Below are 13,833 nucleotides of genomic sequence, written 5' to 3'. Positions count from 1 at the left end.
GAAGGGGGTCCACTCAGTGCCGACCGGAGCATGATGGACCCCCTGGCCGACATTCGCGCGTCTCGAGCGGAGCGCAGCGGCAGAGGAGCCGCCGGTGGAGAATCAGCGGACGAGCAGATACGCGGCTGCGGGAGAGACGCGGCGATGGGCGGCAGCGACAGTCTGAGCAGCTTCGCCGACATGGAGGACTCGCTGGCGGAGAAACTCAAAGGTCTGGCGTTCAGGAAACAGATTTCATACAGGTAAAAATGCGTTCGTGTACCACACTGCGTTTATTTCTCCACCATATGGAGCAGTGAAACATGTCAGATGGTTTGTTTGTGTGCGTTACTGAACACTCACCCACCTAAATAACAGAATATTATAATACACATCGTGCCAAGATGTCCTGTGAAGGGAGATTTCGTTTATTTTCACGAGAGCAGCAAAGGAATTAGGGCTAGTGTTGGTAAATGCATTGCATTATGTTGAAACAACATTTCTGATCTTTATGTTGTCGTTTGGCCTGCTATTGATTTGCAAGCATTCAACTGTGTTTTTCTCTTGCACATGAAACCGTGGGCAATCAGACAGGCACTTGTATTGAATTGTTTTAATTAACATTTGACCAATTAATATGACAGGAACATATTATGCATGGCTGTATAATAATTAATAAGACTTCATCTGCGGTAGAGAGACCTATTCCCACCAGTCAGGGTCATAAACGGCACGTTTTGACATATTAAAGGTCATTTCGGCACTACAGAATGGTTTTCAGTTTCACAATAATCTCTGGTGCATCCATATAAACTAAAGCCATTAATGAGTTTGCTTGTGAAATTTGGCTCCTCATGTTTTGTCATCCTTAAAACTGTCCTAGACATGTTGAAAACATCTAAATCTTGCTTTTTTGGATGCATTCATCCTGTCGTTCATTCCAGATCAATGTAAGGATTGAGCCATACCGACCACACTGGTTTCATGCGGTCGCTTGAGAAAACTTGCCTGTTCATCTCTTCTCAGAGACCCTTAATTTGACCTTCCCCTCCTCCGTTTTCCACCTGTCTGCGGAGGAGTTGTCACTACCACCCTTACTGCTCCGTCAGAGTCTTAAGGTCAATCCTCCTCTGAGCAGATCAGTCCTCCGCTCACAATTAACGCCAGTCTCTGAAGAAATGGTCAAAGGTGTCCTTTCTTTCAAAGGAGCGATCTATATCCATCTCCAATTCAGATAAGACGTCAATAAGTCTCATGAAACAAACAAACACGAGCCAGCATAGCCTAAAATGCAAAGCATCTTAGATAAAAGTTCGGCTTTTTAAAGCAAAGCATCTAAAAATGGAAGCTTTGAGTTTGCCAAAGACAAAAACAGGCACTGTTCCAAAATCTAGTGAGCTGCCTTGGGGTTTACTGTCTACATAGGCAGCATCTTATCTGTAATTTAAGTGACCTTATAAGTGATTGATTTGGAGCGCTCTGTAAAACTAGCATTCCTCAAATGAAATGCACAGGATTTCCATGTAACTCAAATACTACAAAATATATACACCCACAAAAACTGGGTAAAACAGTGTATATATATTTGTGTGTGTGTGTGTTTGTTTGTTTGTGTGTGTGTGTGTGTGGTCTTGGTAAACCCTACGTTATGGGGACAAGATGTCCCCTCAAAGATGACAATATCCGAAATCCTTGTCCTTGTGGGGACGTTTTTTGGTCCCCATGAGGAAACAAGCTTGTAAATCATAGAGAATTAAGTTTTTTGAAAATCTAAAAATGCAGTAGTTTTCTGTAAGGGGTAGGTTTACTCTCTAAAAGAATGGTGCTATATAACACTAAAAGTGGTTCTTTGGCTCGTAATCATAGGGGAACCACTTTTGGTGCTGTATAGCACCAAATCTTGGTGCTTCAGTCGTTCTTCACTGGTTCTTTGGCATGACTGAGGGGCTATATAGCACCGATACCATATACAGAACGTGTTAAGCTCCTGTGTGGTTCTTCAGTGGTTCTTTGGGGTGATTAAGGTGCTATATAGCACCACTGCCGTACGAAGAGCCTAGGTGTCCCGATCACAGCCTCGATTGTAGATTTATACATGCTTGACACATTTTCACTCTGCCAGGCTGCTGAAAAGTTAAACATGCATATTTATCGTGGTCTGCTCAGAATCAGAGTCGGCCTGCAAAAAACTTGTCGTGTTTGCCGAGCTTCTGCAAATGGTGGATAGCGATGCCATTAACAATGCTAAATGGATCGACCAATCATGATCAAGTGTTTCGAGAATTCATTTACACCTGAAATATAATGAAAAAGTATATTAATTGAGGAAAATAATATGTTTTTAATTGGATTTGAATGACTGGTTTATATGGCAGGTGGATAGAGGGGGCGGGGCTGTGAAGTGCGAGAGATTGGTGATGTCATCAGAACAGGAAATTTGTTTTTGAACCAGAACAAATCACATTTTTATTAAAAAGTATTAAAAACATTTTTTCTCATAATAACATGCAATCATGCGTAATTAGACTAGGGTCAATTTGTTCATGCATTTTGAATCCAGAACATTCAGTCATCACAACGAAGAAGCATATTACCAGGAAGTGATGCGTTGTGCTGCTAGTGATGCTGCAGAATAGATGGGAATGGATTTAATATTTGATCGCTTACAAGTGTTGTGTTTTATCAGTGAAACTTTAATAAGGGCCCTGGTGCATTTAGTCAACAGTCAAGTTGTGCCAGTCCTCCTCCCGTTTGGCACTTTGCTTCGTGTGTTTGGCTGAAGACTGTAGACTCTGCGCCCAATTAGGACGTACCCTTCACAGTCAGTTTAGCGCACTGTTATTTTTTATCATTCTCATTTCTAGCTGGCATTTATTCAGGATGAGAAATGGCCGCCACACCTACTGTAAATGTTGATGCGCAAGAGAAACTGTGTGTAAATACTGTACGTGGGCTGAAATCAAGAACGAGGTGTTAGTGTAGTCGTTCCACCAGACTAAACGTGCATGTACCTTTTTTGGACCCGTGATTGCCCTTTTGTAAGTTGTGCCTCATTGGCCAGAGTCCAGCTGACGTGTTTAATCACGCAAAGGTATGTGCGTAAAACAGGGCTTGTCTTCTTGTCTCATTTCCTGCAAAATGCAAAACCCGGGAGCACTCAGTAGATCCTGATGGCTGACGCGAATAAGGATTTTACATAAATGGTCATAATCTCTCCTGAAGATGGCTGTGCGTAAAGCAGACGGCTTAACGCCGATAAAGCCAGTCTTTTTGCTTTTTTCGCTGTAGCGGGGGTTTGTTTTGTAGTCTGAAGAGACGCATTAAAGGATTGGACTTTTGTGTCATGATACGTGCAGAGAAATGAAGCGAGAACTCAAGTGCAGGGAAATGGTGGTTTAATTATAAAAGAAACAAAACAGAAACATAAATTACCCCGAGGGGGAAAACAGAGCATGGCAGAAACAAGAAACAAGAATCAGGAAACACACACGACTGACCGTACACAACATGTAACAACGTGGCCGAACAGAACTGCAAACACCAGGAACATAAATAGGGACACAAACGAGCAGGAACAGGTGAATTCACTAAACCAATAACGAGATAACAAGAGGGCGGAGTTAGACAATCAACCGGGGAACACATGGAACAATCACAACACAAACCCATGTGCTCAGACAAGACAGTGACATCTGGTGGCCAACCAGGGCACACCCACAGAATACGTGACACTACCCCCCAACAAAGGAGCAGCTCCCAGATGCTCCACCTGCAACACTAAGAACACAAAAACATGAAAAATGAAAATACAAAATGTCAAGAAGGGAGGTGGGCAAGAGACAGATCAGGGGGAGGGATGGTGGGCCAGGCCCGTGCAGAGGCAGGGGGCCCGCAGACCAAGGCCGAGCAGGAGACCAGGACGGATCCGGAGGGACGGACCAGGGGGTTTCCGGCCCAACAGGAACCCCAGCGTACGGCCAGGGTGGGGCCGGAGGGACAAGCCAGGCAGTGACTTTAAGAACGGCCTCTGTGGCCGTGACAGGGCAGACAGTCAGTTCAGAAACGGCCTCTGTGGCCGTGACAGGGCAGGCAGTGAACTCAGGAACGGCCTCTGTGGCCGTGACAGGGCAGACAGTCAGTTCAGAAACGGCCTCTGTGGCCGTGACAGGGCAGGCAGTGAACTCAGGAACGGCCTCTGTGGCCGTGACAGGGCAGACAGTCAGTTCAGAAACGGCCTCTGTGGCCGTGACAGGGCAGGCAGTGAGCTCAGGGACGGTCTCTGGCAGGGTAAGGAGCTCGAGTGGAGCCTGCAGGGCGAGAAGTTCGGGTAGAGCCGGCAAGGCGAGGAGCTCGGGTAGAGCCGGCAAGGCGAGGAGCTCGGGTGGCGCCGGCAGGGCAAGGCGCTCGGGTGGCGCCGGCAGGGCGAGGAGTCTGGGTGGCGCCGGCAGGGCAAGGCGCTCGGGTGGCGCCGGCAGGGCGAGGAGCACGGGTGGCGCCGGCAGGGCGAGGAGCACGGGTGGCGCCGGCAGGGCGAGGAGCACGGGTGGCGCCGGCAGGGCGAGGAGCACGGGTGGCGCCGGCAGGGCGAGGAGCACGGGTGGCGCCGGCAGGGCGAGGAGCACGGGTGGCGCCGGCAGGGCGAGGAGCACGGGTGGCGCCGGCAGGGCGAGGAGCACGGGTGGCGCCGGCAGGGCGAGGAGCACTGGTGGCTCTGGCACGACCTCCTGGCCAGCAGTGAGCTCCTGGGTAGCCTCCTGGCCTTGTGGGACGGAGAAGGCCTTCCTCCGCCTCTTCCTCCGTCTCCGGGAGCGGGGCGCCGCTGCGGCATCCTCGGCCACCACTAGGGGATTGAGAGCGGGCACCGCCGCCTCGGGAGCGCTGTGAGCGGGCACCGCCGCCTCGGGAGCGCTGTGAGCGGGCACCGCCGCCTCGGGAGCGCTGTGAGCGGGCACCGCCGCCTCGGGAGCGCTGTGAGCGGGCACCGCCGCCTCGGGAGCGCTGTGAGCGGGCACCGCCGCCTCGGGAGCGCTGTGAGCGGGCACCGCCGCCTCGGGAGCGCTGTGAGCGGGCACGGCCGCCTCGGGAGCGCTGTGAGCGGGCCCCGCCGCCTCGGGAGCGCTGTGAGCGGGCACCGCCGCCTCGGGAGCGCTGTGAGCGGGCACCGCCGCTTCGGGAGCGCTGTGAGCGGGCACCGCCGCTTGGAGAAGCGTCAAAAACTCCACCAATTCCCCAAAAGTCAAGTGGTGTAACTCCCTCATCCACTCCTCATCGAGGAGCTCATCAAGGGCAAGGTTGAAGAAGTCCTTGAGAGCCACCTCGTTGTATCCCAAACCCTCTGCTGCCTCACAAAACATCCAGGCAAACATCCTGACGTCAGTGCCCCTCTGACGGAGAGAGTGCAGCGTCCTGACCTGGAGGATCCGTAAAAAAGTGGGGTTCCTCACGTTAGGGGCTGGAGGATGGGAAGAATCCATTCCCCGCTGAGTTCTCTGATGTCGGCCACGTTCTGTCATGATACGTGCAGAGAAATGAAGCGAGAACTCAAGTGCAGGGAAATGGTGGTTTAATTATAAAAGAAACAAAACAGAAACATAAATTACCCCGAGGGGGAAAACAGAGCATGGCAGAAACAAGAAACAAGAATCAGGAAACACACACGACTGACCGTACACAACATGTAACAACGTGGCCGAACAGAACTGCAAACACCAGGAACATAAATAGGGACACAAACGAGCAGGAACAGGTGAATTCACTAAACCAATAACGAGATAACAAGAGGGCGGAGTTAGACAATCAACCGGGGAACACATGGAACAATCACAACACAAACCCATGTGCTCAGACAAGACAGTGACATCTGGTGGCCAACCAGGGCACACCCACAGAATACGTGACATTTTGAAGCTTTTCCTTATTAGGTATATGAGTGTAAGAGGCTTTTCCTCGGCTGTTCTGTTCGGTGAAGCATCCGGTTGGTCCGAGCTGCACCTCATCAGGGTTCGAAGCACAAATTGAGTCCCAGGCTTTTGTTTTGTAGTAGGCCTAAACTGCATTTCCACTGATTTAAGAGCCAAATGATGGCTTGAATGACATTTTATGTCCATAAATGAAAGTAGTACATGTTTACAAGGCTAAGTTTGTTTGTTTGAGGATGTTGTTTCATGCAGTTTCCATTCATTTTCCTACAAGCGGTCCATCTCTGCTGTCTCCTGTCGTTCCTCTGCATGACTCAGTCCTGCACCTGTAGTTCTGGCAGAGATAGCCACCACACTGGTGGTGTGAGAGACTTCATCTCCCCTCCATCTCTTCACCCGTCCTCCTCCACTTCAGCAGGGAGTTAACACTGTCTCACCGCGTGTGCCGTTCGCCCGCTCTAATTCTCTCTGACACTGATGGCTCAAACAGGCTCACTGGTCTTTTATAAAACATGCTACGGCAGCTGCCGTCAATGTGTTTTGGTGGAGCATCAAACTAGAGAACGAAATGTGGTTATTAACTGTCGTAGGCGTGAGTTTGCCGTATGGACAGGCTTTGGTTTGTTGCATCACTTACCCATTGTGTTAATAATTGTGTCTCTTAGAAGTTTTAATGCACTTGAACTTAACTTATGTGACAAACGTTTGTTAATATTTTTACATCAGAAGATTAAAAATATAGGCTAAATATTCAGAAAAAAAGTTATTGCATTTAGATGCAACAAATAATGTTATTGCATTTAATATTGCATACAAATAATGTTAATGCACATAGATGCAACAAAAGTTATTGCATTTAGATGTAAAAAAGTTATTGTAATTAGACGTGTAAAATGTTATTGCATTTAGACCCAATAACAGTGTTATTGCGTATAGATGCAAAAAAAATGTTGTTGCATTTAGATGAGCAAAGTATCATTTCATTGCCATGAATCAAATGAATTGTGTGGAGTATCATAAGGAATATTTAATATGGTTTGGTTTAATTCATTTTAATTTAATTTGTTTTAACATAGATGAAGGACAGAAATTGCAAGGGGACACAGGTCTGTAATTTCTATTAGTGTTTCAGGCATTTTTGTTCAATCAGTCTTTGTTTCATTGCACAAAAATAGCAGAGAAATCAATATTTATATTTTATCTAAAACCAGTAATCACCAAACAATTTTGCACATTTTTGTGTTGAGTTTAGGGGAAACTCCAGACCTCAGTGTAATGAATGTAAACATGGTGAATGTGTTAAATGGAGTAGAGAGGACATGGTGTCTCCGTACTGCATATATACAGGCTGTACTGGGATTACTGGGTGGCTTTTTAAGCTGATGATGTGACAGGACTGAGTTTTGTTCATGATCTGAATCCTGACGCTGAGTAATTTAACTGATTGCTGGAGCAGTAATGTTGGTGTGTAATCCTACCTGCTGAACCATTTTTATTCATTCATGTTAATGGCATATTAGAGGATTTCATCCTCTTGTGTTTGCTACTGTTAGTTACCTCAGGTGCATGGAAGTGTCCACTGGGTTCTTGCTGACCTGGTTTGGTCTTTTTGATATAAACTAGGTGATATTCATATTATTCAGCAAGGACACATTAAAGTCACATTGAAGACATTTATGATGTTAAAGATTTATATTTCAAATAAATGCTTTTGAATTATTAAACAAACAATCCTGAAAAAAAATGTATCATGGTTTCCACAAAAATATGAAGCAGCACAACTGTTTTCAACACTGCTGATAATAATAAGAAATGTTAATTGAGCCGAAAATCAGCATATTAGAATGATTTCTGAAGGTTTATGTGACACTGAAGACTGGAGTAATGATGCTGAAAATTCAGCTTTGATCACAGGAATGAATTACATTTTACAATATATTACAGTAGAAAATGTTATTTTAAATTTCAAAAGTTACAAAAATATAGTTGCTTGTGTATGATATTAAACAAAGAAAAATGTAGTAATGCCTAACTTTTTTTTTAAATGGAAGCCTGTTTCCACCTAAGTGGGAAAAAGATAAATTTATAAATACATTTGTTTCTTGCAATTGTGACTTATGTCATAACATGTAACTTTGTATCTCATAATTGCACTTTATTTTTTAGAGTTGTGACTTTATTTCTTATATTGCAATTTTATACCTTACAATTATGACTTTTTCCTCTCAAATTGCAACTTTATTTCATATTTTAAACTCTCTCACAATATCTCACAATGTCTTACTTTGTAAAATTAAAAAGGCTAATCCAGTTAGTTAATGTGTCTGCCTCTGATGGAAGCAATAAATGAAAAGATGCAGAAGAGATCTGAAGTTTATCTTGTATTTCTCAGGCTGGATGAGGTTGTAAACACATGCAGCTCATTTGCATTCGCTCTGTGCGCACATTATCTTTGCAGCACAATTCTCTGTTTCTGTCTCTCTCCTGGTCGCTTTCTCTGTGTAATGCGCTCACTAATTATAGCTCACCTCTGTCTCTCTCCAGCTGTGGTCTGGGAGGTTGTGTGTGTGTGTGTGTGGATGGGTTCAGCCCTTTATATACTGATAGCACAGGGTTACAGCAGCCCGGGCCTCATTTAGCAAATGATTAATTCAATTAGGCAGCCAGGACCTCAGGTGGAAAAGAAAAACCTGGAGGCCCCTCATGTCCCTGAAGCCCTGCGAGAGGAGATCTGGCCCGCTTTTACCACACTAATGGAGGATTCAGGGTCCTGACACACATTAACGTTGCATTCAGACCACTGTTTTCAACACAACACAACATTTACCTGATCATTACCAGCAGAGCCATCTGCCAGCGTCACTGTGTATTCAGAGGCTTTTTGGGACGCGCAGGGATTGAGTGGAGCATTTGAGCGGCACAGGTCACAGATAACAACTGCATATTGTATTAAAGAAAACTCAGTGAGCTGCAGGTCATGAATGCCTTTATTTGACATGAATGGTAGATGTTTATTTACATTGCTTGAGGTTTAGGATGTCAAGTGTTAATTTTCAGTTTAAAACTCGTGGTGTCATAAATCAATCCAGTCACAGAAGTAGAGATTAATCGCCCATATCTGACTAGTTGATTGAGTTTTTCTAGATTATCTAGATTTTTCTTCTTGTTTTTTAGATTTAGCACTAGTTCTAGGTTTAGCAGTAGTGTTTTATTTATCATTCTGAGCTTTAACTTGTGAGACACTTTACATGATAAAAAGTTGTGTCTTTGAATTCTATTTGAAATTTGAAATTTAAACTCAAAATTCTAATTCAACTGCCCAGTCTTTAAATCTAAATTCAGCCCACATACACTTTTTTTGTTTGAAAATTGTTGAAAATTACAGTAACTAAACCTTCTTTTGGAGAGGTTCGTATGAAGTGGAGTTTTGGGACTGAGTGGTTTCTACACACTGGTGTAGGTGTGCGGTCTGCCGGAGTCCATCTCAGCCCTGAGCTTTGCTCTTGATGGCGGGGCTATTTTCAGCAGATGGATGGGTCAGATAGGGGAGAGATGCGTGCTTCCGATGCCTCCCCCGCACCCTGCGCCAAACGCCAAGGTTAATTATGGAGGTGTCAGCAGCCAGAGCAGGAGAACAGAGGGAAGAAAGAGCGAGAGGAGGTTTATGTACAGGCAGGAGTGGGATCCATCCCTCCTACATACTCTCCCAATGATGCTCTTAATCTCACACACACACACACACACACTCACGCAAAAGCATCAGCATCACAGTTATATGTAATTATACAGTCCGATCCCACACGCTCCCACTCGCGGAGCCCCAGAGCGTGCACGACGCCAAGCTGTCACGGTAACATATATCTATAACGTGAGAGAACATTGCATGCAGTGCAGAGCATTCAAACACCTCCTTCAGCAGCAAAATATATGTGCATTATGCATTATGACGGGGTAATATATTATATTTACAAAGACAAGTATGATGAATATTTATGTGCTTTTTTGGGGCAGTGTCTTGGAAACTTCATTAGTAAAAATTTGTTTGTATGTTTGATTCAGAATCAGTTTAAATTAATCAATTTAATTATTTGTTTGGAGTATTATGTGGCATTTTTCTTTTTTTTTTTTTGTAAAAATATTATATTAGAATTTTTTTATATATAATTTGTAAGTGTATATTTGTGCCTTTAAATGGAAATAATGAAATGTGCTAATTTGAAAAGCATATTTTTGAGCTACATTTTTTACTGTATTTTAGTTCTTGCATTAAACATTTTGAATGGAATTAGATACAATGGCTTTTCAGTTGCAATAATGGTAATTTCAAAGCAAATTCATAATTATCAAGAAGATACATTTACATTTATGCATTTGGTTGATGTGATTTGCATTGCATTCATATGCTCATAGATTTTCGGGGAATTGAACCCATGACCTGGTCTTGCTAGAACCAATTACAGTTTGAGTGACAGAAATGCAAAGCTATAAATTGAAGATCGTCAAAATATTGAGATTTTTGCTATATCGCTCAGACATATTGTATGTGGTGTTGTTGTTGCTAAACTCTTAGGGGCCAACCTGACTTGATTTCCTGTCATTGTTGTTGGCCAAAAGGCAGACTGTGTGTGTGTGTGTGTGTGTTTGTCAGGTCACAGACAGTCAAGGGAAGGACACAGAAACTGCAGGGGGTCTGGACCTCTCCTTCAAAACACCGGGAAATGTGTCACAGCTGTTTCTGTTGCATCGCAAATCTTTTGAAACAACAAAGTTTACATGCAAGAGCAAACTGTGCACATAACGCCGTATTATTGTGTCTTGTATTGAATGTCAGCAGAGGCGAAATCACTGTTATTTACAGCGTTAATAAAGTTCTGCCATCCGTACGGTTTACCCAGAAGGATTTACTTTGATGTAAAATGTTATGCTTTAAAAGATAATGAATCCATTTATCAGTAGAAACTATTTGCGTTTAGGACAAGCATTGCTCACATGTGTTTTAAACAAACTACTAACCATAAGAATTAGACATTTGGTACACTGTTTATGCTGCAGACACCGATGATATCTCAAGTTGTGCTGTTTATTGAATGTTCTGTAACTTTTATGACTGATCAGATGACAATCGAGCTAAAAAGTCCCATAGAATTACATTGAAGGAGGGAACTGAGCCAGTATCTACAGAACAGACTTGTGGGTGAGCTGTTAAGACTGACCCAGTAAGCAACCACCCAAAACACCCTAGAAACTGCTAAGCAACAAGATAAAACCACTCAGAAAACATAGCAACTCAATAAATAAAACTTAATGTCGTAACAACCCTCTCAAAACACACTAGCAACTGCATAGCAATGTGAAAAACATCCAGAACACCCTAGCAACCCCATAGCAACAAAATAAAAACTAAAAACCACTCAGAACACTATAGCAAGAGAATGAAAAACATGGCCCGTGCGACTTGGTACCAAAACATTCAGACACCATGGCATAGTGTCGCCGATTTTTGCACAATCAAGCACCACTTCAAGGGGTCATGAACTGAGAAACTAAAATTCCCTTAATCTTTTTACATATAAGAGGTCATTGTACTATTAAAACATGCTGTAAGTTTCAGAACTCAAAACTTTCTTATTAGTCTTAACTCAGCTTATATTGAAGGCAGTCTGCCAAAATGACAGGTTGTGGAATGAGCCACTCTATGATGTAATAGTGTGGATTAGCACCGCCTCCGCAGAAGAAGATCAACGCCTGCTTCTGCAGCGCTGCCTGTTCAGCCCCACCCACCGATTCATACAAACAGTGTAAACGAGAGAAGCGAACGTACAGGTCTACGTAGAAACCAAACGATAAAGATGGCTCTGTGCAGTGCCAAGCTTTGGAAAAACAGTCTTTGCGTTGCCTTCCTTCCGATCCCAACGGTAGGAAAGAGTGGATGAACTTGATTTTTAATGAAGATCCGGACCGCATCAGTAAGAACTCAGTCTTCATTTTACGGATTCATTTACAAACAATGCACAATTGGACACAGGATTTGCAGAAATATTGAAAATAAAAGACGATGCTGTTCTGACTATATTGAATCCGACAGTAATGTTGCAACACACAAGTGTGAGTAACTATTCACTAATCACTATTGCTTTGTCTGTTTAACAGATCATTTGATATGAGTATTTATGCGGTGTTAACCTAAATCACAACAGCGTCCATCTGTGAAGGACATAGACTGTCAAACATACACAGCTATTATCCAATCATAGCAGTGGGTGTTTACTTCCGAGTCTACAATCTGTCACGCTTATTCAAATGGAGTGTTCCGATGAGGGGGTTAAAAACAGGACAAAAAATAGCATGTTTTTTTATGTAAAAATCTTGATAACATTATAAGTGGACCTCGGTGAACAGTATAAAATAAAAAAACAGAGGCAGTTCATGACCCTTTTAATATTTTCTTCAGAAAATGTACAAAAATCTAGTTCACTTTTCTCTCTTAAGTCAATTGAATGACTGAATTGCTTCAGTTCTTCTTCTTTTTTTTTAAGAAATCACCTTTTTCTTTTGCCTTCTTGAGTCTTTCAGTGAGCTGAAGGAATGTAAAATGTGTGGCAGGAAGCTGGTGTCGCTACGCATGAGGATCTTTAACAGGAGAAAGTGTCAGAACGCAGGAGAGGCTGAAATGAATAGAGCGAGAGGCGATTACCCAGGAGCACTTGGATCCGCGTGAACGGCGCTCGCCAAAGCCAGACCGCCCACGGTCTCTGCACCCGCTGCTCTGCAAAAAAATCACTCTCTTAATCAGTATTTTTGTCTTGTTTTTCTGTAGAAATATCCAAACGTTCTTAAAAATACTTGAGCAGCAAAATTGCATAAGGTAATCAGACGAGAGGAGAAGAGAGGAGCGGGAGGGGGATGCATGTAGGACAGAGGGATGGAGGGGGAGAGTGTCTTTGCTCCGTCATGTGATGAAGGACGAGGTGCATGTGGCCCACAGCAGCTGGTCTGCCGGGAGATGCTGAAGTTTGACCCTGACGGAGAAGGAAAGAAAGGGAAGGAGAGAGAGACAAAGATGAAGTGAGAGTTAAGGAGGAAGGTGAGAGGCTGTAGACTTGAGTAAAGAGGAACTGTTCTTTGATAACGTGCCCTTTATATTTAGGAGAGGAAGAAAAGAGGGACCGTGAGAAGGATTGAGGAACAGATTGCCATGAGGAAAAGGCCATGAGGAAAGGACACACATTGCCATGAGGAAAGGACACACACGATGGAAGGCAGAGTAGAGAGAGGACGGACAGAATGACATGTGAGGGATGACAGTCATTAGTGGACTGTGGAGGGAAAGTGTGTGTCTCAGCGTGAGGCTGGGTGGTGATAGATATAAATATCTGAGCGCTGTTGTTTGGGGAGTTCAAGCGGGAAAAGCCCAGGCTTCCTGTCTGACCGCTATACCAGCAGGATGGGAGTTCTGTTGCACACTTACAAGTTCACAATTCATGTTGACTTTCAGTGCATTTAAATGAATGTGGTACTACACAAAACATGCATTCGCAAAATAATTCATTTAAAGATTTAAAATGCTAAGAAGCTAGTCCTTCCATGAGTGGCACTAGTGCACTCTTACATAAACACTCTTAGATTGGTCAAACTGCTTGACAAATACACACAGATACTGTACAAGCGCCTGCTGCCAGTGAACAGTTAGTCTGGATTTGCATCATGCATTTCCTACGCTGTTATCAGAAGGCACTGAGTTAATTTAGCTGAAATAATAGCAAATCACTAAAGATGCGATGCTCATTTATCTGTCAGTGAATCAGGCTTGCTGTGCTTTTCCATCATCAGCTCCACCGCAGATGTTATCCGAGTTTTCAAGAGCGAAGGCGACATCCCGAGAAGAATGGCAGCAAAGTGTCTTCTGTATGTGCGAAAATGTCATGTGATGTACCCA

General features: G+C 43.9%; 1 protein-coding gene across 1 annotated transcript in view; it reads left to right on the top strand.

The window, feature by feature from the left end:
• Nucleotides 1–30: 30 nt before the first annotated feature.
• The window catches only part of LOC306858828 (diacylglycerol kinase iota-like), a gene marked incomplete at its 5' end in the record, with an annotated part of 46,314 nt that continues 32,511 nt past the window's right edge, over nt 31–13,833 (top strand). The window contains one exon of the mRNA XM_079399582.1: nt 31–242. Within this exon, the coding sequence (XP_079255708.1) occupies nt 31–242 (212 nt within the window). The remainder of the gene's footprint in view (nt 243–13,833) is intronic.

Source organism: Barbus barbus, assembly GCF_936440315.1.
Source record: "Barbus barbus genome assembly, chromosome: 39".
NCBI lineage: Eukaryota > Metazoa > Chordata > Actinopteri > Cypriniformes > Cyprinidae > Barbus > Barbus barbus.
This window is presented reverse-complemented; position numbering and strand designations above follow the sequence as displayed.